Here is a 25,453-nt window from a genome sequence, read left to right on the forward strand (position 1 = left end):
TTCCTTATTTAGTAGGTGATATTCTGATTGAGATTATTTGGAGGAATCGGTTTCATCAAGGGAGGTTCCGAAAATAGATTTTCAGGCCCCCCCCACCAAAGAGTAGGGTGCAGACGACCCTCAACCGTCTTAATGATGGTGTAAAGCCTATTTAAAGGTCCATTTTTGTGAATTTTCAACGAAAATTTGAAATAAATAAGTAATTTTAACAAAGAAAATTAAAAAATGAGTTTCGGGTAAACTTAAATAAAAAATAAGCGTCTTCATATTTGAGTTTAAGGTCAGGCATGTTCGCAATTACTAACAGTGAACAAAAAAATTGGTCAAAAAAGTCAAAATTATTTGTTTGCAATTAATAGCTGCGAACAAAAGGGAGACAATGTCATAACATTAGAAAGGACAAAAAAGGAACTCATGTTTGTAAATGCGAACTCAATTTGACTTTTTTTGATCAATTTTTTTGTACTTTAAAATTATGAATGATAACATAATCATTTCAAACTGGAGGGAAAATTATATTTTTTAAGGTAGATGATATAAGCTTGTTTTATTTAATAATTATAGAAGATAGATTATAGATTGTTTTCTAACAACATTCATCACCATTCACCATCACATAATGTGCTTATATACAACTCTACTGCAATGTGAAGTATTCACTTCCGAGCTGATAGATTTTGCCTCTGCTGCTTCGTCCACCATGAAAGTCGGTTCACTCTACCAGTAATCTCTACAAGAACAGCTTCCATCTTTAAAATGGTGAAACCGGCTGTTATCCCTGACAATTATCTCCCTTCTAACAATCTTTGACATGAATTTTATCGCTGTATGGCAGTCATTACATACTCGTATATTCTTGGTTATGCGAATCGTTGCTCCCTTAGGAGTACTTATGATCCCGAATGCTATAGCTAATCGTTCACTGTGACTAAAAAGTAGGCTCCTTTTATATTCCTCATCGACATCATGGTGTACTTCACTTGTATCAGGAACATATCCTTCGTTTTCCATCTTCTCGACTAATTCTTCTAGTGCCTTTTTTATCTTTTCATAACTTTCGTGAGATTTGTCGTTTGCCATGAAAGTATGTACTTTGTTCTTCACTTCAATCCAGCTGCAAGCTGCTTCTTTTGATATCCCTTTACTCCTCATTGTTAGTCTCACATTTGCAGCATCTTTCCATCGTCTCGCAGCAGAATATGCATTTGATAAGAAAATATGAGCCTCTATGTTACTCGGATCAACCTTAAATGTTTCTTTAGCAACTTTTTCAGCCATTTCGACATTTTTATGCACCCGACAAGCAGAAAGCAATGTAGACCAAATACTACTGTTTGCATCAGACATATTACTGATAAAATCGTAAGCTTTTTTCAACCTTCCAGCTCGACCAAGAACGTCTGCCACAGAAGCATAGTGTTCCATCTGTGGAGATAGTCCATAATCGTTGATCATACGATTAAAGTAATCCCATGCTTGATCTACTAACCCCGCATGACTGCAAGCAGTTAAAACAGCAAGAAAGGCGACAGAGTTGGGTTTTACTCCCTCGGTTTCCATTTGCTTGAATAAGGAAATGGCATCATCAGGATGCCCATTTAAAGCATAGCCCATGATCATGGTTGTCCATGACACTATATCGTGTTGCTTCGACTTATTGAATATACTCCTAGCAATCTTGATGTACCCGCATTTAGCGTACATGTCAACGAGTGAGCTAGCAATAAGTGCGTTTTCTTCAAATCCACACCGCAATATGTATCCATGCAACTGCTTACCCAAGCTCAATGTTGTGAGATGAGCACAGGCCGGAAGGGTGCTTGAAAACGAAATGTTCACAGGCTTAACTTTTGCGCTCACCATTTCTCTAAATAATTTCAGGCCCTCATCAAAGAAACCGTTTTGCACACACCCAGCAATAATAGTGTTCCAAGAGATACTATCACGATAGGGTAAAAGATTAAACACTTTGTACGCATCGTTTATGTGCGTGCACTTAGCATACATGTCAATCAAGCCACTTCCAACAAACAAGTGATGATCGAGTCTATTTCTAATGGCATAACCATGAATTTCCTTCCCTTTACGAACAACCACAAGTTCAGAAAACACTGGAAGAACACTCGAAAGAGTAAAAGCATCTGGTTGCAGGTTTTCGTTTCCCATATCCCTTAACATTGCTAAAGCATCTTCAAATCTACCATTTTGTGCATTTCCTGAAATTACAGTATTCCAAGAAACAAGTACTCTGGTTGGCATATTATCAAATACTTTCTGTACACTACTTTTTCGCAAAATAGATCGATCTAAGCTATTATCACCCACTAAATCCATATCCAATTTTGGATGAAAATCATTCATTTTACCAAATTTATCAATTACCTTACATTCATTTTCTGCTCTATTACTTAACTTTCGTTGTGACATTTTATCAAACACATAGAAGGGCTGACCCATATCTCCAGTCCTTTCATCCAAACCCTCCAATTTTGAATACATATTCATAAGTGCATTACCAGTATAAACATCAATATCAAGACCAAGTTGTATGATACAAGCATGAACAGATTCACCAAGTTTCAAACTTTTAAACAAAGTGCATGATTTTAAAACAGAAGGGAAGACATGATGATCTGGGTATAGCCCAATAGCTCTCATTTGATTAAAACAATACAAACATTCAAGGGAAAACCCAAGAGAAGTGTAACATCTAATGATGGATTTCCAAGCAAGAAGTGGAGGTGATTGAAGAAGATTAAAGAGAGTGATTGACTCAGGTAAGAGGTTGAAATTAGAGTAGATTGAGAGAAGGGTAGTGAGATAAAATGGGTTAAGTCCTTTGTGTTTAATGATCTGGGCATGGAGTTGTTTTGTTTGGGATGCTGAAGAAATGGAAGATGGGTTCTTCAGAAGGTTTTTGAGGAATTTGGAGGGATTCATTCTTTTCAAAAATTAGTTGGGAGATTTGCCTGAAGTAGTAATTTGCAGTTTTTTTTTTTAGCAAAATACTTTCCTCTATTTTCATGAGTTTACGAACCTTTTTATTTTGGTGCATTATTTTTACTTTATAATATTTTTATTTTTTGTAGTATTTGTGTACTCTGTGCGGCATTTGCCCTTATCATGACACGAAAATAAGGGATAGGGTTAGAAAGCTAGAACTATTGATTTACTTCCTTTATGCTATGCCTATGAGTATAAGTTTGGCGATTTTTAAGGAGTGGGATAAATAAGAGTATGTGCATAAAAATTAAATAAAGAATGTGAGTTGTGATCAAAAATAGAATTATAGTAGTTTTATATAACTGACTTAAAAAGATATTATAACAATTATTCTGAAACAAAGGGAGTAATCTTAAAAAAAAAAAAAAAAAAAGGAGAAGAGAATGGAGAATTAGTTGAAGGACAAAAGGAGGGACAACAACATCAAGTTTGGTGGATGTAGCATTTTTAGTGTTAGTGTAAGGGCCAAATAACCAATGTTGGATGTGATTTTGATCACATCTTTGCTCATTCCAAGGCATAGATAGGAATGCAAGATGAAAGGAAAGACATGAAGTTGGTGCTTCAAGAAAGAACAAAAAGAGTTGCAATACGGCACCTTGAACACGGCTTTGAGTGCTTTGAACAAGAAACATGCACCACCAAACATCAAGAGTCTAATGTAATGTGCTCAGACAAGCACATAAGGTGCTCGAACGAAAATATGTTGTCAAACAATGATGCATGATTTCTGTTTTGCTGTGAGGATTGAGGCAGAAATTGTACTTATGATAGAGTTCAATTATTGATTTAGGGAGCTATATATATGGCCCAAATTAGTACCAAAATATGGGAGGTGGCTACATACAAGAGAGAAATAAGTTTTGAAGAGCCTAAATGTTTTTTATATTATTATGTGTAAAAAATAGAACTTTGAGTTTGATATCATACAAAGTTTGATAGAGTGAGACCAAGCATCATAAATGATATTTTATTAATGTATTGCCGAATGATCAATGAAATATAATCTCATTTGAGGGCAAGTGTACAAAACATCATTTATATTACACGTGCTTTGTTCATCAAAGCATTGATCCTTTAGTTATGTGTGTGTCCGTACTCTATTTTTCTTTATTCTTCTACACTATTTCTTTCCATTAGAAGGTCCAAGATCCTTCCCTTTCATTGAAAAGTACAGACAAGTTTAGAATAATTATTACAAAGTTGAGATCACAAAACGTCAAGCATGCTTCTTGTTCCATTAATTTAATTCTTGCCTTTTAGACCAAGTGTTGACTATGTCGCAAATGTTTATTGGCCTCTTTTTCACTATCCTGGACTATGACTTCTAGCGCGAGTCTGTACTTCTGCTAACAACTCAACACAATTGAGTTTTATTTCAGATACTCTTGTGAGAGTTAGTTTCGATGAGACAGTCTCAAAATAAAAAACTTGTATTTCTCATTTGTATTAGTTGGAACATCTACCTGTATATGAAATACACTTCACAATGAAACCATCTCACATTAACAAATATGATTTATTTTTATATGATAGTAATATCAACCAAACTAACTTTGCCTTTCTGCATCCATGCATACAATAAAAACGAAATTGAGTCAAAACACAACATAGTCAACATCATCATACATTAACATCTTCAACAACCCAATATTCCGCTTGAAAAAAACAACAGAATGCAGAGCAAAAAAAGAAATTAATGTGGCCTTAGCCTTACAAAATGTTAAAAGTACATTGCACAACACATCATAATGTGGACAATCAATTTTACAAATAATTACATTTTTTTTCTTTTTTGAGATGGGAACCATCATTTCTGGATAACACGGCAAAAACAATGGACTGAATCAACATATACACTTTGGGCTATTAATTTACAAAATATTGATGAGAAATTCAACCTTCAAATAATCATTCTATCGTTGAGCCTACGCCCCAAACCCTTCCCAAAGTATCTCTCCTACGCATACCAAAAGCCAATACGCAGCAATTAAATGAACGAAAACTGTCCAGTCTGAAATCAACACTAAGTAACCTATTTGATCAATATATTATATCTGATAACCAGAGGAGTTAGCAAGATTTACAAGTGTTCTTTCTGTTGCTCAGGAACTTCAGGATGAGATGGTAATAAATTAAGGAAGCTTCCTTGAACAGGCTGCTTTGACGAGGTCTGTGATTCATCGTCTGTACAGAAAAGCAAACAATGATGATAAGATATATATATATATATATAACATATAACATAGCAAACGTTCTCCATCTTCAGTTTATGGATGACAAAAACCTCGTCGAAACACATCAAAATGCAAAACTTTATAGTAAAAATTAGCAGCAACAAACAATAGTGATTCGTTGTGCCATATCAAATTGTAATGACAAAGAAAATGGCTTGAAAATCTTAACTTTCTAATAAGGGATATAATTTTATAAAATGGAAAAGCTTAATGACTGTCATTACTCATTATATAATTGCGTCACCAAGATTGAAATGCAAAAGGTATGAATTCCCTCACGGCAATCTAAGCTAATCGGTGATGCAAAAGGTATGAATTTCCTCACTGCAATGTGCAATCTAAGCTAATCGGTGATGCAAAAGTTTTACTATATATAACAAATAAAATAAATCATCTAATGCTAAATTTAACAAGTAAAATTATGAGATTATTTTTGTCAATATTAGATTTTCTCTATATCCCAAGAAAATGGTCAGTAAATATTATCATCAAGTCATCACCATCCTTCATGAAGTATCCAAAAAATCTCCAACATGCCACGAGTGGTCACTTAGGCCTTGCTCTTTTCTTAACTAAACTTACTGATCAAAACTATTGTTCATAAAGAAAACTGAATATTACTAAATTCCTGTTCTTTGTTGTTATTGATTTTTACTTAAAACTGATTTTACCGACCAGAGCTGATTTTTATTGCATGTAAATTTTCTATGTGTAGTAATTAACTATTGTAAAATACCTTACTTGACACTTATTATTTATGTGAAGTAGCATACAGTAGCTATCAGAGTCCAACACAAACAACTTCTTTGTTACAAGGATAAGGTATCGTACATCCAACCCCGTCGATCCCTCATAGGTAAGAGCTGTTTAGTAGCATTGGGGAGCTGTTTGAATTTTATAAATATCACTAAGAAAAGTTGAGAACAATAATGAAAACAATATCTGAAGAAAATCAAGCAAAGGTAAGTTTGCGATTTTTAGCACAAGGAATACAAAAGATAATCCTGTTGACTGCTAACAAAACTCACTTTCTACCAAACAATAACCTTTGTTCCCATTTGGTATTTCATTTAACCCCTTTTCTAATATTTCTTGGGATTTTATGATGTATGTCACATTTCATTTTTTCGCATGGTAGGGTATATTTTGTGAGCTTTTCACATCACATTAGTAAAGAATACATACCAAAAAGAGACTTGATAGTTGGTCGCTTCGATTTGTTATGCTTTTTCTTTATTTCAGCTGCAAGGATAAATAGATTAGAGGACAATTCTATCAATAAATACTTCTAGAATAGATCTAAGTCATTTTTGTTGTACAAATATCAATATACATGCACGCAGAAAAGAGGCATGCGCAAGAAAACAATGTGAGGATAACCATTGTCGTCATAGTTAATCCTTAAAGGGACAACTTGGTGTCATCAAACCACACAAGAGAGAAAATAAGGTACATACGAAGAGTATTAAAAAGAAACCAACGCTTACATATTCCAGGTACTTCGTGATCATTGACAATTTCAAAGTTCTTGTATGTATATCCGACAAAGTTGACATCTTTTGATGGGAGCATCTGCAAAAAGCCAGAAGACAAAGAAATAAGAACAAGTCTAGACTATAAAATCAGAATAGAAACTTTCCAAAAAAGTTAATTAAATCTCCGACACAGAGCGAAGCCTATAGTCATGCTTTCAAGCTCAGAGCGCATAAAGTGGCATCATACAATAATATCCTAAGATTCGCAATATTACACTTCGTGTAAAAAAAATAGAATTCAATTTTTACTGCCCCTCTTGACTTCATATAAAGTTTCTGAGAAGAAAAGCAGTTTCTCAAGAAATTTCTTGAGTTGTCAGGTGATACCATAAATCTCTTACCCATCCCAAAACAGAAAATAAAAAATGCCTTGAAAGGGCACTAGATCCAAGTCTCCACCAAAATTTTCAAGATGAACGAATAGCCACCAGAAATTAAGACACTACTAGAAGGCATAACCCCATTTCCCAAAGAACAATAACCAAATGGTTCATAGGGCAGGAATGCAACCTCTATCAAAAAATACCAAAAACCTGTAATGTAATCAATTTTAAAATTTGGAGCACATAATACTGACCTTCCTCCATGGACCAGCTTTGGGATTAGTTGGGTGAGGTTGTGTGTCCGTCTGCAAGTATGAGCACACTTAATATTGAAAAAGTTTTGGCACGAAAGAGAATCTGGGTCAGAAATTGCAAACCTCTTCGAATTTTTCAAAGTTCTGAGTGTCAAGTTCGTCTTTTACTTCAGGAATAAAGGCAGCTTCCATTTGATACAATTTGTCCCAATCAATGCCCTTAAACCAAGGATGAGCCTGATAACCATCAAAAAAGAACTTAACATTTCTGACATTAAAGTCTCTGCAAAAGAAGACTTCAAAAATTACAATGGAAGCCGGATAAACACCTTTATTTCATCTGCACCTTTGGTTCCAAGCCGTTGCTCTACGTTGCAAAGGAGTTTACATATCAGATCTTTTGCCTCCCTTGATAACCTAGCTTCTTCTGGAAATTTTAAATGGTGCCTCCAATTAACAATCTGCATACACAGAATGATACAATATAAATGAGAACCATATGAGGAAAATAATATAGTAGAACACCAGTGGCGTCAAAGCAAATGAGCCAAGCATTTCAATCCCAATGTTTCTAATCTTGATCCGGTCTTATTGCCTGCGATGAAGGAACTAAGGATCATATTTTCATGAATAATATTCTCTAAAATTATAAACTGTTAATCCTTAAGTAGAATAACATCCACTTGCTACTTTAAACCGACATGACATCGAAGTATAAATTTATACATAGAAAATGTTTAAACATAATATAATATGCTGCAACCCAGAACTGAAGCATTTCAAGCACTATTGACAGCTTTCTATTGAAACCAGACTTATTCAAGAGTCAAGCCTCGAGGAGGAAAATCAAGTATTGTTTGTGAAGTAATCAAATAAAACAAAAAGTACAGCATCTTTCAACACAACAGGGGAGAAATTATGCAACAGGAAAGTGAAGACAAAAAGCTGCAAACTCAAAACCAACATACTTTGCTACTATACAATATTGTCAAACAAATAATGCCACAAATAGAGAACATATCAACATCAAGTATAGGTACCAATACTTGTTTCAGTCCTAAAAAAGATAAGTTACAAGTTAACAAATATTAGTCTCCAGTTTATAAAGTGCACATCAAGAGAAAGTGAAATGTTGAAGCTCACCTTCCTACAAGTTGACATAGGGTCATCCGAATAGAATGGTGGATATCCTACAAGCATTTCATACATGATAGCACCCAGAGACCACCTATCCACGTAAAAAAGAACTTTGAAACAACATATTACGGGTAAGTAGACAGCTAAATATGTAAGTTGGATGCTAACCAATCACACTCCATGCCATAACCTTTCTTCAGCAGCACTTCAGGGGCTATGTAATCTGGTGTACCTACTGTTGAATAAGCCTGCAAGATGTAATCTTAGATGCCATCCACAAGTGTTAAAACTGAAAGAAAATCAGTTCTAACATGGTCAAGTAAGAAAGCCCCTAAAGTTTCCATAAAGCATTTTAGAACAAGAAAATTCTTAAAATGCAATGACCATAAACGTTCTCTTATGCGCCCCAACCCATTTGTGTAAACTAAACCAGGTTGCAGCTAGTGAGTTCAACAAAGAAAGCCAACCTTAACAAAGAAAAAACACCTTATGTATTATAATATATCAAAGGGAAAAGACAATAAAATCACCAGCATTCTCCTGTTCTTTTGCCAATGCTGCAACTGCTCCTGTTGTGTTCGTTTTGATGGTACAGGCCGTCCGTCACTCTGAAGAGCTCCACTTAAGTTGCTCCCCACAGAAAAATCCTTTTCCTGAAGGCCTCTGCAATCCAATGGTTTACACAATCCAAAATCTGAAAGCTTCATGTGACCATATTTATCCAGTAGTAAATTATCTGGTTTGATGTCTCTGCAACATGAAATATAAAATTTTATTCCTCTTCATAATAATAATGTCAAAGCATAAGAATGCCTTGCACACAAACACAATACCTATGTATATAATTATGCTTATGGATGGACTCTATGGCAAGAACGGTTTCAGCTACATAAAACCTAGCATCATCCTCCGTTAGCGTATCCTTACGCATGAGTAAAGTCATCATATCCCCACCAGGAAGATACTCCATGATAAGGTAAAGGTACTCATCATCTTGAAAGGAGCAATAAAGCTTGACAATACAATTGCTTTCGACTTCTGCAAGTAAATTTCTTTCAGCCTTTACATGTTCTACCTGTACCATTTGGGAGAAAATAAGAAACATAGCATAATAACAAGCTACCAAGATTTTCTAGTAACGTACATTAAGACGGAATTCAAACTAAACGAAATACCTGGCCTCTTCGAAGCATTTCAGACTTCTTCAGTTTCTTCATAGCGTAAACATGGCCTGTTGATTTTTCTCTGCAAATCCTCACCTGAAAAAACACAAAAACTGCTATTAATGCTCAATGTTTGCAGCAGCCAAAACTAAATGCATCAGTTCATTAGTAGAACCAACAATAAATGCTTGAGTTTTTAAGAAGGAAATAAAAAGAGAAAAAGAGGAACATGGCTGTTCAAAATTTTGGATACGGAAAAATAAATTGTTTTTCTTTCACTAAAAATTTGAGAAGTAATCTTAGAAGCAAAACTAAAAAGATGGAGACAGTGAACAACAATGACGACATTAATAATTACAACACCATCCACTACAATCTCAATGAATATCAATAGGGAAAATAATTATATGAACAACAAAGAACAGTATCATCTTAAAAAAACATTTTGAACAAAAATGATGATGGGGACCTTCTCTTAATTAACTGAACTGCAATGATCTTTGGTGAACTTAGGTAGAATTTTCTTACAGAACTTTTACGAATGGTTGAAGAGAACAAGGAATCAGAAGAGAATTGAGCTTATTTGTACTAGACAAATACCTTATTTGAGGTAGAAAATCCATCGCCAGTGAAGGCAATCTAACCTCTACTCAAAACTATTATGATAAATAAATTTCAATAATAACGAAATCTAAGGTGTAGAAATCACACAACTCCAAATCAGGCAAAGGCTGAGTACAAGTAGTCATTGGCTTATAGCATTGAACTCATCAAAAAAACAAACAGATTCTCTACAGCCCAAAAACTTTACATTGGTACAAGCCCCACAGTGCAATCTACACTTTCTGGAAAAAAATTAACAGAAACAAGCTTTTAGGATAAGTCCGATGGCAGATTGACTAATGCTAGCATCTAAATCTACTCATTCATAAGTGTCTTTCCCTCTAACATCAAAAATTGTCCAAGAAAGTCGATTGCACCAGAAATTATGTCAAATTTCATAAAGACTATATAAAAAAGAAAGGAGGAACAGTCAACTTTACCTCACCAAAAGCACCCTTTCCTATCATTGTCAAGGGATCAAAATCGTCTGCCCCCATTTTATGCCTTTGAAGTCTCATATATTCTGTTTCTTTTTTCTCTAGATATTGAAGAATGTTACTCTGCTCTTCCTTTGGCACGTCAGCATCAGCCAGCTTCTTTTCCAGATTATCACGACTGCATAACAACAGATATATACAGGTTCAACATAAGGATGTTAAGCTTATTTTAGAAAAGGTGAAACACAAACAAGAAACTAAGAACTCCGCATAGAACATAGCAAGCCCAGATAGTAGAGCTAGAAAATATAATTAGTTTACTGCGGTATGCAAGTAGAATTCCTTTGGTGTCTTTTAAAAAGTAACAATACATCTGAGTTATATATTTATCTTTTTACATGATGCAAATAAAGCCACAAAAAAAGGTCTATTGAGCATCTGTGGAAACTAAATAAGGTTTGAAGAATGTGGGTATAATTCCATATTTAGTATTCATCTAAATCCCACACAGAAAACCCACAAATAGTCAACATAAATCTAAATGTATTATTTTCCTGAATAAGAATGTCTTTTTGTAGCAAAAATCAAGAATTTTCCTTGTTGAACACATGGATTAAGAGCAATTCCATCCAACACCACAAAACATTGATTGTGTCAACAAAATTTTGGTCAAATCTCCCAGCTGTTCATAGCTCAAGCAATAAGAGAAATAAGTTAAGCATACATATAATATCAAAGAAGTCGTGTTTTCTTTTAATAAAATAAACCCTGCAGTGTCTTCTAACAAAAAAAAGTAAAAAAAAAAAACTTGCTGCATAGCTGTCCAGTGGTAATATACAGCACTATAGTATGCATATCATATCCAGGCGATGAAGAGCAATATAAAGAGAGACTGAAAAATGATTCAGACCAGAAATTAATCCAACACCACCAAACTGCATATAAGATCAAACAAAATGATATATACAGTAGTAAAGTACACATATATACAGTGCTTTATCATATGAAAGCATATAAATGTCTAGAATTTAAGCATAGCCACACAAATAACAAAAATCCTCATTTTGTGTTATATAATCTGTAATAAAACCAAAATTTCCAAGTGAGCATATAACCAAAATAGTAATAGAAGAAAAAGAAGAATATATACTGATGATCATTGGAATTAATGGTCTTAGGTGTAGATTAGTCTTAGATATGACCGAATAAATTATTATCTTAGCTGCCGACGATAGTCCATGTTATTTTTTTGCTTCATGCTGTAGGATTTAAGGCTCATTGGGGTAATAGAATGTTATTCATTGTTGGAATCAAGGTTGGGGCAGTGTTAATGTTAGCATCTACTAAAGTTGAAAAGTGGCGTTAAATTGGGAAATAGTTTAGAATAACGACTAAGGATTGAAGTAACTTGCTGAGAATGTAAAGGAAAGTAATATTTTCCATAAATGTTGAATGTACAACATATTGGCCTAGTGATTGAAGACTTTCTCCTTCACCCTTGTGATAAATCACGAATCTCACCATGTACCCGAAGGATTAATTTCCTTCTCCTCATTGCCAATAGAAATTCTCTAGCCAACTAAATAAATAAAGGCAACCTTTAGGATGACACTAGGGTTTTGAACATCATGTAATCACAATCGGCATGAAAGATGTAAATGACTTCATTCCGATTGCAAATAATTTTAATTGTCGATTTCACTGACACCATATGCTCAAAACCTTTACAATATGATCAAGACACCATGAAGTAGAAAAGAATTAATTTTTTCTTGACCGACATTTATTTAACTATCTTAATAAAAAAAAAATCACTATCCACTAAGATCCAATCCAACAACTAGTAGAAATCAACCCTTTGGAGCCTACACCCTATGTTACATAAACGTAGGTGCAACTATGATAGCGATGCAAAGCACCCGAAATGGTGATATCAAAAAGTTTATTTTGATTAATAGGACAGGGTCAAAGTGCCCACATACATATCTAAATTTCAAAAATCCACAAGCGTAATCAAGGCAAAAAGCATTACAACACTATATTAATCTTATACCATTCTTGAGATTCCACCTCAATAAATGAAGCCCTTTAGAAAATGAGTTCATTCAGCAGACACAACATAAAGCAATACATTACTACTTATCAAACAACTAAAAGGCACTAATATTCATCGTATAAAATCCCAAAATCCTACATCTATGAACTAACAGGCTATAGTATAATCTTTAACAGGACTACTTTCCAAAAAAGAAGACAAAGAAGTACCACAAATCCAACACTTGTTAAGCCAATAATCTTCAACATGATAGCACTGTAGAATTTTCAGTTCTCAAGTACAAAATACAAAATACCATATATAAAAAAGCATCATAATCGCAACAGAAAGGTAACAATATAGCCATACCGTTCCTTCCTTTGCTGCAAATTCTTCATCTGCTCCTGATAATGCTTCTCAATGTATTGTTTTGCAGCAGCAACCTTCTGCTTAGTAGCAGTGGAAGACGCATCCTCATTAACCGGAACTTTCATCCCTTCCTTTCCTTTGATGACAGTGACGGCAGGCTCCTTCTTATTCACCCCTTTCTCCTTATCTTTATGTTTGAACACAGAGAAACACCTCCTCGCAGCTTCCATGCTCAATTCCTTCAATTTACAATTGCTTCTACACTAAATCTTCAAATTCCAAGCAATTCTATTACACTAAAATATAGCTTCAACAACAACCAATCGCGGATCAGTCTCTCTTTTTTCTTACAGGCCAATTAACCTGAATCAATCTAGCAAATGAAAATTTCAACAATCAAAATCTACTATTTGCATTTCCCATCTAATTGTCACACCAACTAAAAACAAAACCCTAGTATTGTTTATCCTTCCTAACAATCATAAGATCAATTCAATTACCAAAACTAACTCATTGATTATTACCAAATTCACAGCAATTATTTAAATTTTGTATCAAAAATCATATATACAATCAATTGATTCTAACAAAAAAAAAATAATATATTCAACCTATAAAATAATGAAAAAGGAGGATGAAAAATCATATCATCATCAAGGTCCAAACGAAAACTCTACATTACTTCAAATTAACAGAACAGCAAACAGTATCAACTAAATATCAAACTTAAAAAAAAAAAAGAACATGGAGATCAGTAAGTAGCTAAAAAAGAGTGTAGAAAAACAAGAGCAAAGAGGAAAACCCTAAAAATTGAAATCTGTAAAGCAAAGAAGAAATCGAAAACCCTAATAAAGTAGATGGATGATGATTGATGAATACCTAAGTACAGAGTCAATAATTAAATTCCTCCAGAAGAAGAAATTGGAGTGAAGATGTGAATAAGGAGATGTATCGACGACCAATTTGCATGATCCCTTTTTTTTTCTTTTAAATAAATGGAAGAAAAATTAATATAAAATTTATTTTTGTTATTATAAAAAGAAATGGTTCGTGTGTGGTGGAAACTGGAGACCGACTGGAGTGGAGAAAAGAATTTTAGTAGCAGAATAAAAGGGCCAGATAAAAACTCTCCTTTCTAGGTAATGCTACCTGCGTTTTTTACTTGCATCTAAATCTATTTCTACACTTTAATGTGTTTGGTAATATAAAAATACGGGATAAAACGAATAAAATAAAATATCACATGATTATATATTTTCTCATATAATAGTCATAATATATAATATATGATAGAATGATAACGGTATAAAACTTGACTTTAGTGCAAATAAAAAAAAAAACTAAATTGAATATTTTTTTGATTCTAGTCTTCTGAGATTAAAGTCATACTCCTTCTGTTTTTATTTATTATTTCTATTTACTTTTAGAGCAAATTTCAAAGTAAACTTAAAAGTTAAATTATTTTAAGGAAAAATTATTGTGAATAATATAAACTTTTGTTGATTTCCTTACAATAATACAAACTTTTATTAAGGGTGTGTTTAAGCATTAATATACCTTTGTTTTTTTTTTTTTGGTCAAATAGCTTGTTATAAACAAAAGTTAGTTTTATTCTCAGTCAAACACTTCCTAAATTGGTATCATTCATAGTTAATCAAAAGTTAGCATTGTTGTAGGAAAATAGTTTATGGTAATTTTTTCTTATTTTAATTGTGAGTTTTTGTAAATTCTAAAAAGTTGATATTTAGAAAACATATATTGAGACGAATTTATCAAGATCCCGCATGAATATGTTTTTTCATATATATATCGATGATAAACCGTAGTCAAAGTTTGACACTAAAATTCTTAAATTATATTTGAGAAGAATATGTGAAAATATAGGGAGTATTAAATGGGACCTTTTCAACTCCGCATTCAACAATCAACATTAATCACTCCACCCAAGAGAATTTTTTTATCTTCGTTATTAATTAATATTCTCATTTGTTGTTTTGCACAATATTTAAAATATGTTCCGTGTTTGATATCTATCAATATATTTCAAAAAAACATAAAAAATATAAATATATTTCTATACGTTGAGAGAAAACTAATAAAATCTCACATGAATATATTTTAACTTGTAAATTTTCATGAAAAATCATATTTATATAAGAACAAAGGGAGTATTACTTTGTTTAGGATAGACTAGAGTTTCCTTCTACACAATTGAAAAGGGATTTGATTCAAGTTGTAGGTGGAAAGAATTAAAATACTGTTACAAGAATGAAATGAAAAATACCTAATTTTGAGGTCATTGATAAGATTAAATTTTCGCAAAAATATCTCCTTGTTACCTAAAGATTATTACGATATCCAACCATATATTTATAATTTCATAAAATTAAAAAGATGGCTTTGTAGGATATTTGTCTCAAGTTTTTGCCTCCCGGAACATCATTTGCCCAACCAGCCTGACTGATCTGCATTAGTTTGTGTTTGATGAACTACGTTCTTTTTTCATATTTTTTCATCTCCTTGCCAAGTACTTTCGTGTCACCATAAATACATACTTTTCTCACAAAATAGCTCATTTAACATACAAAATCAGTAGAGACACAAAATTCAACATAAGTGTCAAATATAATGGAAAGCACATAAAATAGCACGAAAACACATTAATAAAGAACATAATCTACGGGGATAAATTGCATCAACAATCAAGTGACCAAATTCCCCAACCAAACAGTTACTTCTCCTTAAGAAAAAATATAAAAATCGGACAAAACTACCAAAGCAATAAACTAAACTAAAAAAGAAATAAATATAATATAAGAAAGCAACAAACCCTAATACTTTCAGTTGCATTTTACGATAAAACAAGTTGGATTTAATACCTTGCGTTAATTTCTTGAGTTTTGGAAACTTCTTTCCTTACTCAATACTGATATTACCCAAAGGTCACCTCTTGAAAGGTTCAATCACGAGGCATTCTTCTGATGGATCCACTTCTACATGTATGTGCCCTCTTGGAAGGTTCAATCATCAACACACCCACCCAATTTTCAATTTCTCATGTCTTTTTCTATTTATGCTTAAGATTGTCGGAAAATAACTTTCTTAATGCAACGACAAGTTCGTGGCACACCATATCTTTCCATATCAAACACATGCTAAATACAACTCTAAACACAATTCTCATGTACAAAATTTTTTACATATTATTATCACTAATTTGTGTTGATGACTGTAGAAGAAAACTTTGTGAAGATCTAGAAAAGGCCTATATTTCCATTAAATATTTAGCTTATTGATGTGAACAAACTTTTTAAACAAGTTATTTTACCAATTTTTTAACTTGTTTGACTCAAATAATCAACTAATTTATAAAATTAAGTATTTTTTTTCAATAAGTTAATTTATTAAACACGGTCTGAACTAGATATAGGCACATAGGTAGGAGTTAGGACAATTTGTTGTGTTTCTCCAATAATTGACTTTGCAAAACTAGAATTAGTATCAACTTTTGCCTTCTTTTAAAGAGACTTTTCATTTTTCAACAAGAATAGTGTGCGGTGTGTGACGTGTCCCTCTTTTTCGTTTGCTAATTGGCTGCCTTGATATTCGGCAGGTATTTTGCGGGGTTGTCAGCCACATTGCGCCAGCGCCACTACATTCCTCTAATCTCTCCTCGATTTGTACTTCAAATTCAAAGTGATCTTAGAAGAATATGGAAAATCGAACTTAATATTTTTATGTGTATTGTAATAATTGCTATAAGGTTCAATTTTCAACTGGTCTTAAAATTAATGGGTTAGCTTAATGGTTTAGTGTTTTCTGCATCACTTTTGTGATAGGGATTCGATTCTCATTACTTATAAGAAAAATTAATATTCTCTGCCCCTTGCCTTTAAATTTCTCTAAGTTACCCCGAATAAAAAAAATTGATTTATACTATTAAGTAGAGCTGTTCGAAAAAACATGACGATTTGATAATTTACCCAACCTTATAATAAAACTCGTTTTAACGCAACTTTAAAAATGAATTTATAATTATGTAAAAATCAATATAAATACAAGATCTGAATTTTAAACCAAACTCATTTTGCAACAACATATTCAAGATATGAATGCTTTGCATGCTATTAACATATTATATTTTGGTGCCTCAAATTGCTCGAACAAACATCCCTAGTGTTCGTTTGAGCAAATCATGCTCATAACATTTTATATGCGCTATTCCAAACTGCTCAAACGAGCTACCCTAGTGCTCAATGGAGCAACCTCTTTTGCTCTTCTTCGTTGTTCTTCGTTTCGACATCATGGCATATGGGATTTCTTCAATCCCCAACAAGCCTTCATCAATGAAAGATAGAGCTTGTAGATAAACAAGTGCTCAACACCCTCATCACCATTAGATAATATAGTTTTTAAACCAAGACTTTATTTATTTTCACTTAAATTTTATTCGACTTCATTCAAGTAAGCTTAGGCCAATTTTCTTGCATTTTATTCATTTAGTTGACTTTATTTGGTATATTAATCTCACTTTTTTAATTCAATTTTATTATATTAATTTAGTGTTTGCAATTGCAATTTCACACTAACATTAATATGTAACTAATAATAAAAGCATCTTCAATAATCTTTTAACAAACTTATCTGAGATTGTTAATAGCATTTGATTGTTGAAGAGCACTAGCAACAAATTTAAACTGGAATAAAAATAAATATTTACAGTTTTCTATTTGCTAGTACAAGATAATAAAAATTCTTATTAAATAAATATATAAGAATAAAAATTCCCACATTTCCTTCAGCAGTATAGTGTCTTATAACAATGTCTAAATGAATGGCCGAAGTATATCTGTAATTGTAAGTAACCTTAAAACAACATCGAGGAATAAACCAATATGAAGTAGCTAATCTACTAAAACTTAAAGGGGTAACATTTATAAACTTAAGAGCCAAAAAAACAACAAAGGATACAATTGAATAATTTTAAGTTAACTCTACAGGATGTAATCGAACCTGATGATTTGCCTCTATTTCGGGACAGATGAAACATAATCGAGCGAAGAGGAACAAAACCTTAATGAGTTGTACTGCACTTATTCTGAATCCCTGGAGTTTCGACTCGAGAGCCACAGTTTCTTTTGAACGACGAACACAACTTCCTCCCCATCCTCTGAATCGGAACTTGCATCACCTGTAGCAACTGCCTCCCAATGCAAGGCTGACAGATACTTCTTTACAAAGTCTACTACAGACTGTTTGTCTCGGATGATGATAAAGCCAGTAGGCCTGAGAATTCGATCCATCTCGAGTAGAAGATCCTCGGGGCTACATCCTTTCTTCTCAACATCGGAGATGATGTTCCAAGCATGGAGTAGATCATAAGTTCGAGGATAGGTTGAGAAGGCCTCACACCTATTATTAACACAAAGAAAATTCAATGATTGGACTTCATTGAAGAAGAAATTTTGTTTTACAAAGAACTCAAATTGAATTTCAAGAGCCACTAAGGATTCATCATCTCAAGCCAAAAAAAATGCTAAACTAGATAGAAACATTGTGGAGACCAAGTTTCATTAACCTATAATAGCAACTTGGAAACTTTCTCTAATCTACCGGGGTTTACTTGCTACAGCTATGGTTTTACTTCCTTTGTTGCATGGGGTAAGCTACAGCCTAAAAGTACATGATTGGTGTTTCTCAAGAAAGGGGTAAAAATGTGTGTTTTATGGGGAAGTGAAAATTTGTGGATGAGATGAAAACTTAAATGTCGTGAAAATTAAAGAAACAATGTGGGTTATGATCAAAGATAGAAAAGTAGCAATTCCTATGCAACAAACTTAGCGGAGGATCCATATAGATGGTAAAAAATGGCCAAACGGAGTTAGCTGGATAAGTCACATACAGGCCTGAGAAAAAGAAAGTGGATATCTTGAACGCTAATAAATTGATACTCTAATACAAAATGAATATGCACAGCGCTAATAAAACCCCCTTAACTCAGGAAAGCAATGCCTGAAGCAGGAATGATGAAAAGTAGCAAAAAGATAGCCGGGATATCAAAACAAGACAACGATGACTTCATATAACGATTAATTACGACCTCTTTCCAACCACACAATCAAGACTTAAGAAAAATAACCACTCAAGATGGAGGGCACAAAGGTATTCTTTCTGTCAAATTAAATTCACTCTTTACCAGAATACCTCAGACAATAAGATAAGTAATTAGTAACATAGTTGTACCTAAAGTGGTCTATTTCTAGGACTCTAGCCTAGCTTACTAGACGTGTAATACATTATACAAAAGGTCCAAATCTACGAAATTCGAAGCACAAAAAGGAGAATGTTAAGTACTTTGCTTACCAATTGTGAACTGCTCCAATGAGGCCTCGATCATATACGAGTTTAAGTGTGTTTGGTCCATCTTCTGGAACAACATTCATCACCCAAACATCTTTATCCTTCAGAGCAGCGGCAAATGATCCTAAATTTGCCTTCATATCCATCACATTCCTCAACGTATCAGATTGGATCTTCGGACTTAATAAGTTCCAGTAATTACCAACTCTCTGTCTCCACATTTCCTACATCAAAATTATCATCCCATAAGTCAACAATTATTCAGCTTGCTTCCAAGTTTGTGTCATTACTAGAAAGCATCATAAGATAAGAGTTCCACATACAGTATCTTTCTCAAACATAACATTTGAATAGCCAAAATCAGCAAGCCGAGGAGGAGGAGAAGTCAATCTAGCTGGCCAAGGAGTCAATTCACTTCCACCAAACTTGTGGTCATCTGAAAAAGATCAATAAAAACAGTTAGCTGAGTAAACCAGCACAACATACATCAGGGGATATAATTTACCCAAGGGATACAGTTGCAGAATTGAATACACATAAGCAAATATAAACAGAAATCCCAAGCAGGAAAGGCGCATTCCGACATAGGTTAGAACAATCCAGCTGCAGCAAACGACAAATAACAGATTCAGAAGAGCATGTTGCCTGTTTTCTTTTACCTTTTTGTAGCATACTAAAAGCAGTCTTTAAAGAGTTTTTCGCAACAGAGAGAGTCATGGGGCATCAGATGAGAGAGAGAGAGGGCAAAAAGGTATTACAAAGTTTAAAATCACAATTTATGAATGTCATGTCATTCGTATTGCAATTGTTCCTTCCATCATCATCATCCAAATGAGTCTCGCTTAGAGGCAGGGTCTGGGGGGAGGAAATGAAGGCAGAAAATAATAGAGATTGAGAAAATAGAATAGTATACACAATTTATATTTACTTCACAAGAAGCACAAAAAAGGTCCACGCTGAATATTATGTACAATGCCAAAGAAGGATATTCAAAAGTGGCAACAAATACAATCTTTAACAATGAATAGGGTATAACATTTCCAGATACAAAGATGAAAGAACTATATTCAAAAGTGGCAATGAAATACAACTTCACTGAAAAAAAGCCAATGGCAAATGAGACACTTGAATTTCATGAGCAAATGCACACGGCATAATAAGGGCTCAAAACATATTCATTCATCTAAGAAAAAAGTAGCCTAGGCATCTACAGAAAGTTACAAAAGAGATGAAATCAAGATGGAGGATATTTCTTTACATGGTATCTTCAAAAACCATTTCTGGAAGAGATCATCAAGGATTTCCCATGAAAAATAACATGTAAACCCAGGAAGATAGCATGCACAAGGTCAAGGTATAAGAGAATAACAACTATCAACATAAAATACACTTACGATCAGAGTACGGCGTGATGCATGCTTCCATTGGCACACCCAAAACAACATCGGGATCATCATCAGATCGGCAAAGTGGAGGTTGAGTACCAGGAGGCCTTTGCATGTAGCAGTCATTGTTCAAAGGCTTGACCCAAATGACTGTTTGATTTCTTTTTGCAGCTATTTTCCAACACATCCTCTCCACAAGAGCACTCATCTCTTTCCATATCCTAAGATCCTCCTCATCCTGTGCATATGCTTCTGGAGAAGAGTAGGCAAAATATCCACCAGGCCTTAGCACCCTATCTAACTCAAGAAGAAGTATACCATCTCTTTGAAGCCAATCAATTCTACATCGGGAGCAGTGCGCAAGTTCAAAGGATCTGCTAGGATATGGTAGCCTTTTTGTCCCGAGAACACCAAGATATGCAGGGATTCCTCTTTCCAATGCAAACTGTATTTGGTTTTGATGAACATCATTAGGCGCCAAGGACATAGCAATGACATCGGATGTGAGAAGGTAACCACCAAAACTAGCAACACCACAGCCCACATCAAGAACAGTTCTTAGTCTACCTCCATTGTTGATGACATTATCTGAAAAGTTAAGCATCTGCGAATGAAGAATATATTTTTGTTGTCAGAAATTCCTTTCAGTTACTTGATTGACATTCAGTGGATACATTCTAAATAAAATGATACACGTGATGACCATTGTTAAATCAATGATTTCAATACTCTAATTGAACCATGAATTAAGAAACAAAGTAAACTCAATTATTGTTAAACCCATGACTAAAATATCTTAACCCAACCATGAATAAGGGGTTAAAAAGAACTAAACAAAAACCATAAAGTCCACCTAACATATGCAAATACTTTGCAAAGCGAAATTAGTGAATTCGGAAAACTGCAGATTTGCAGCTAAAGTAGACATGCCAGATCAGACTTCATAAATACCAAACAAGACGATAAAATGATTAAGAGAAACACTAAGAACACCCTTCCTCAGGTCCTCTTTTTAAATAGATCTACACAATGACTAAAGAACTGCTTTTCAAGTCAAAGTATAATATGACTTACATTTGCCATTGCAGCAATATACTTATCAGCTCCATAATGAAAATGTGTACCTCCACCAGGAAATATAATCTTTTCACCTTTTACAACCATCCAATTTTGATCGGACTTCTCATGAGCAAGGTGAGTATGGGGAATATTAGCTTTCCACACTTCATCCCTGCTTCTAGGCCACTTTATCGGAACCTGCATGATAATTGAAGCTATAAATAAAAATCTCCAGACACCTAACATATAAATCTGCAAATAAACTAATGGTTTGGAGGTTGAAAATATAAAGGTGATCCTCACTTTGTACCCATGTGGCGGAGGTATCAAACAATTGTAGCGCCTTTCTTGAGGAGGGCAATGCCTTTCATAGTGTTCCATCAATGACAAATCCAACTTTAATCTCAGTTGATATATAAGATGCCTATCCAAACATGGAATCAATTCTGAATGTCGATCATCACATACCTTAAACATCAAACGGAAAAAGAAATAAGAGATTAAAAGTACAGACATAGTGTAAAGGACTCCTCTATGCCATATTGCTCAGGTTTGGCTATGAAAAATTTCATATTAGCAAAGCATCAAGATATGATTGAATTAGAACTAGGAGGTTTATTGTACAGAATTGAGTACCAAATGTTGGCATGAAGTATCCAACACAGGTACACAAGGTAAAATAAAGACACTGAATAGCATAGTCTTAACATGTATATGATCCATTCTAAACAGACAATATGTCAGAAATTGGATAGAATACTTACAGGGAAGCTTTTAACCATAATAGTATCATCTACATCTTCCTGGGAAAGCTTGGAGGAGGTTTCATCTGCGTCTTCATCCCCACCCCACCCCAATTTTCTCAAAGACTTGCTTCCATATTCTAAAGCTGATGTTCTACTACTTTCGGAATTGAAAATAGATCCCTTGTAAACAAACAGAAAACCAAGGACAAGTGCTATACCCACTAAAGCAGTGACTAAGCGCTTCATTTGTACTTCATCGGATCTTCCTCTCATTTTATAACCAGAAACTCTTCACGTAGGTTATTCCACCTTCAACTTCTTTTTACAAATCGGAGATCATGATCAGATCTCTCAATCCCCTTGCTTCCCTGCATGCAAAATACAGGCATGATCAAATGAATACAAGAGAAGAAGAACCACCAAAGGGCCCATAACAACGTAAGGGCCCCAATAAATACACAAAGAAGAAAAAGCTTTTGCACTCCAACTTAGACACTAATCCTAACTAACATACAAAGAAACAAGTAGAGTAGAGAATGCGCAACAAGCTAAATGCTTCTGATATCATTCAAAAGAATAACTTGTTTCATCATCAAATAAGAAAGCAGGAAAAATTTTCTATTCAGTTTATCTCAGCAGTCATCATTAAGATATATGCGTGCAAAAACTATTGGTCTAGAGTTTTGTGGAACAGGAAAAATCATCTTGTGTATTGAAGTCAATACATTCTCTCCATACACGAAGACACACTAAACACTTTTTGAACAGTGTAATGTACTCCAATAAGTGAATGAACTACATAAGACCAAGCGGCAAGCCGGCAACTCTAATCTAAACCAAAATTTAATGAAACACTCTCAATGATCTTTATACAATTTATATCCTACTTTCCAACACTCTCAATAATCTTAATGAACAAAAAGGTAACATATTGACTTGCATCCGAGTCCTCAGTCACAACATGATCCTTCATCAGTTAAAATCCACGCAAGATGAAGTTTTCCCTTCATATCCGTCCGGTATAAAAACTTCACTTAACAGCATGCCGTACCCATAGTGAATTTGAATTTTTCTGGCGTACCCGACACAACGGACCTAGGTAGTTTTGTTACATTCTTTCATAACTTGTTACGACTAATAATATGAAGAACAAAAAACAAACAGCTTTTTCCTACTCACAATATTCAGTAGTTACTTCAAAACAGGTGGTCCTAACTAACTTCCATATTTTAAATAGAATTCCCAAAACATACTAAAAATAGAATAATATCAGAATTTGAACAAATAATATGACTTTTCCAAATACAGTAACCTTCCGTACACCTCTGCTCCTTAGTGAATCAAAGACTTTTTTAAGCTTAATCCTTGTCCAATGATAAAATACCGCAAAACCAAGACATTTTTGCATCAAAAACAGAACGCCAGCCCATGAAAATAAACTGTCTATTATGATAGATAAACTGGAGAGGAATCCAAAGGAAATCAATCAACACAATCACAATATAGACTAACGAAAAACCAATCAATGAATTAAAGTAACCTAATCTCTTAGATCTAACACCAAAATCAACTATCAAAAGCTATGAACACTTGCAAATCAATAAAAATCAGATCCTGCAAAATTTAAATTTAAAGAAAACGAAATGAATCCATCAACGAACATATTACAAAAGCAATCGTGAAATCGTTAAACAAAGATTAGAACGAAGAAGTAATTTACCTGATAGTAGTGGATCTGAATAGAATACAAAATGCAGAATGGAAAATGATTGGTGAAAATCGAATTGGAGAATGAAATCAAGATTCTTGCAGAAATTAGAGTGGAGAGAAAAGAGTGTGAAAATGTTTTGACAGAGGGTGTCCGAGACGGATAGTGAGAAATAGAATATTTATTATTGGACTTAATTGAATACCCTGCGAAAAGTATGGATTTTAGATCTATGTGTCGGTCGTTAAAGGCAAAATTCCTTTTATTTTCACAAATTCTCAAATAAAATTTTTATTGGATTAATTTAATAGATAATAATAATTTTAAATTGATTATTTATAATATTAAAATGTTCACTTATAATTTGCTGAGATTTCTAATTTAATGAAGAACAAGAGTAAAAAAGCAAGAGAAAAACAGAGTATAAACAACAGATCATCAAAAACAAGAGTAAGTACACAAAGATGATTTATGAAATATCTTGATACCTCCTCTAAAACAAGGTTGTATTTCATTAATTAATCAATGTTTCATTGAGAACAACCTCTTAAGCTCAAAGATCTCACCTAAATGGAGATTAGACACACTCGTTAAAACAAGGCACTCTGGGTTTTCTAAATCCTTTTCCATTGTGCCTTCACACAATCTTACCATTGCTGATTTAGTCCCTTGTATAGGTCCTAAAAAAAGGAATAAACCTTAGCTTAGGACAAATAGACAACTTGTATCGACCAAAACAGAAAAGTCATTTTGGTCCTGCACCAGGATGCTCGAATGAGCACTATATGTGCTCAAACGAGCACCATGCCATCATCATTAAATGCCTCCTGCAGCTGTGTGCCTCGTTCAAAGCACCTTCCGTCCCCATTATGCCTCGTTCAAGGCATACTCAATGTGCACCTTCGTGACTTGTTTAAGGCACCCTTTATACACCTCCATGATCACTTCATGAAGTGATCCAATCTTCAACTCCTCATACTTTCTTGCACACCGAGCTTCATCGTCCAATGTGCAAGCCGTATAATAGCCTTTGAGATGATCAAAATCATCTCCCAAGCAAGGGGAATTGGCACTTGGCACTTGCACTAACACTTAATGT

General features: G+C 33.9%; 3 protein-coding genes across 4 annotated transcripts; all 3 read right to left on the reverse strand.

Moving 5' to 3' along the window:
- Nucleotides 1-376: 376 nt before the first annotated feature.
- On the reverse strand, nucleotides 377-3,045 carry LOC130825658 (putative pentatricopeptide repeat-containing protein At3g23330). The gene has a single exon (XM_057690987.1). The coding sequence runs from the start codon at nucleotides 2,938-2,940 to the stop codon at nucleotides 718-720; it is 2,223 nt and encodes a 740-aa protein (XP_057546970.1). The 5' UTR covers nucleotides 2,941-3,045; the 3' UTR covers nucleotides 377-717.
- A 1,569-nt stretch (nucleotides 3,046-4,614) lies between these two features.
- LOC130825660 (uncharacterized) lies at nucleotides 4,615-14,235 on the reverse strand. Of its 2 annotated transcripts, none has more exons than XM_057690991.1 (14): nucleotides 13,976-14,235; nucleotides 13,097-13,403; nucleotides 10,696-10,870; nucleotides 9,665-9,748; nucleotides 9,323-9,564; nucleotides 9,020-9,239; nucleotides 8,658-8,737; nucleotides 8,496-8,580; nucleotides 7,682-7,813; nucleotides 7,476-7,589; nucleotides 7,353-7,403; nucleotides 6,728-6,812; nucleotides 6,426-6,482; nucleotides 4,615-5,190 (listed from the first exon to the last, which is right to left on the reverse strand). In XM_057690991.1, exons 2-14 carry the CDS (start codon nucleotides 13,324-13,326, stop codon nucleotides 5,087-5,089), a joined length of 1,659 nt encoding a protein of 552 aa, XP_057546974.1. In that variant the 5' UTR covers nucleotides 13,327-13,403; nucleotides 13,976-14,235; the 3' UTR covers nucleotides 4,615-5,086. The 2 variants fall into 2 exon arrangements, with proteins under 2 accessions (XP_057546974.1, XP_057546973.1); XM_057690990.1 differs by having other exon boundaries at nucleotides 13,097-13,469.
- A 3,542-nt stretch (nucleotides 14,236-17,777) lies between these two features.
- LOC130825659 (probable methyltransferase PMT3) lies at nucleotides 17,778-24,545 on the reverse strand. The gene is made up of 8 exons (XM_057690989.1): nucleotides 24,367-24,545; nucleotides 22,665-23,014; nucleotides 22,204-22,368; nucleotides 21,916-22,098; nucleotides 20,851-21,445; nucleotides 19,780-19,892; nucleotides 19,460-19,680; nucleotides 17,778-18,508 (listed from the first exon to the last, which is right to left on the reverse strand). Exons 2-8 carry the CDS (start codon nucleotides 22,917-22,919, stop codon nucleotides 18,190-18,192), a joined length of 1,851 nt encoding a protein of 616 aa, XP_057546972.1. The 5' UTR covers nucleotides 22,920-23,014; nucleotides 24,367-24,545; the 3' UTR covers nucleotides 17,778-18,189.
- Between the last annotated feature and the right edge of the window lie 908 nt (nucleotides 24,546-25,453).

The sequence above is a fragment of the Amaranthus tricolor genome, chromosome 10 (assembly GCF_026212465.1).
Source record: "Amaranthus tricolor cultivar Red isolate AtriRed21 chromosome 10, ASM2621246v1, whole genome shotgun sequence".
Taxonomy (NCBI): Eukaryota; Viridiplantae; Streptophyta; class Magnoliopsida; order Caryophyllales; family Amaranthaceae; genus Amaranthus; species Amaranthus tricolor.

What these genes read in the sequence shown, in the direction of transcription:
- LOC130825660 (XM_057690991.1), bottom strand. Translation starts at nt 13,326, where the DNA reads ATGGAAGCTGCGAGGAGGTGTTTCTCTGTGTTCAAACATAAAGATAAG. An exon ending in TTGCAGCAAAGGAAGGAACG is followed by an intron (nt 10,871 to 13,096) that starts GTATGGCTATAT and finishes GTTGTTATGCAG; the next exon opens with TCGTGATAATCTGGAAAAGA. An exon ending in AACTATCAAGTCTCTTTTTG is followed by an intron (nt 5,191 to 6,425) that starts GTATGTATTCTT and finishes TTTTCTGTACAG; the next exon opens with ACGATGAATCACAGACCTCG.
- LOC130825659 (XM_057690989.1), bottom strand. Translation starts at nt 22,919, where the DNA reads ATGAGAGGAAGATCCGATGAAGTACAAATGAAGCGCTTAGTCACTGCT. An exon ending in TTATGGTTAAAAGCTTCCCT is followed by an intron (nt 22,369 to 22,664) that starts GTAAGTATTCTA and finishes TTGATGTTTAAG; the next exon opens with GTATGTGATGATCGACATTC. An exon ending in CATCACGCCGTACTCTGATC is followed by an intron (nt 19,893 to 20,850) that starts GTAAGTGTATTT and finishes GATCTTTTTCAG; the next exon opens with ATGACCACAAGTTTGGTGGA.
- LOC130825658 (XM_057690987.1), bottom strand. Translation starts at nt 2,940, where the DNA reads ATGAATCCCTCCAAATTCCTCAAAAACCTTCTGAAGAACCCATCTTCC.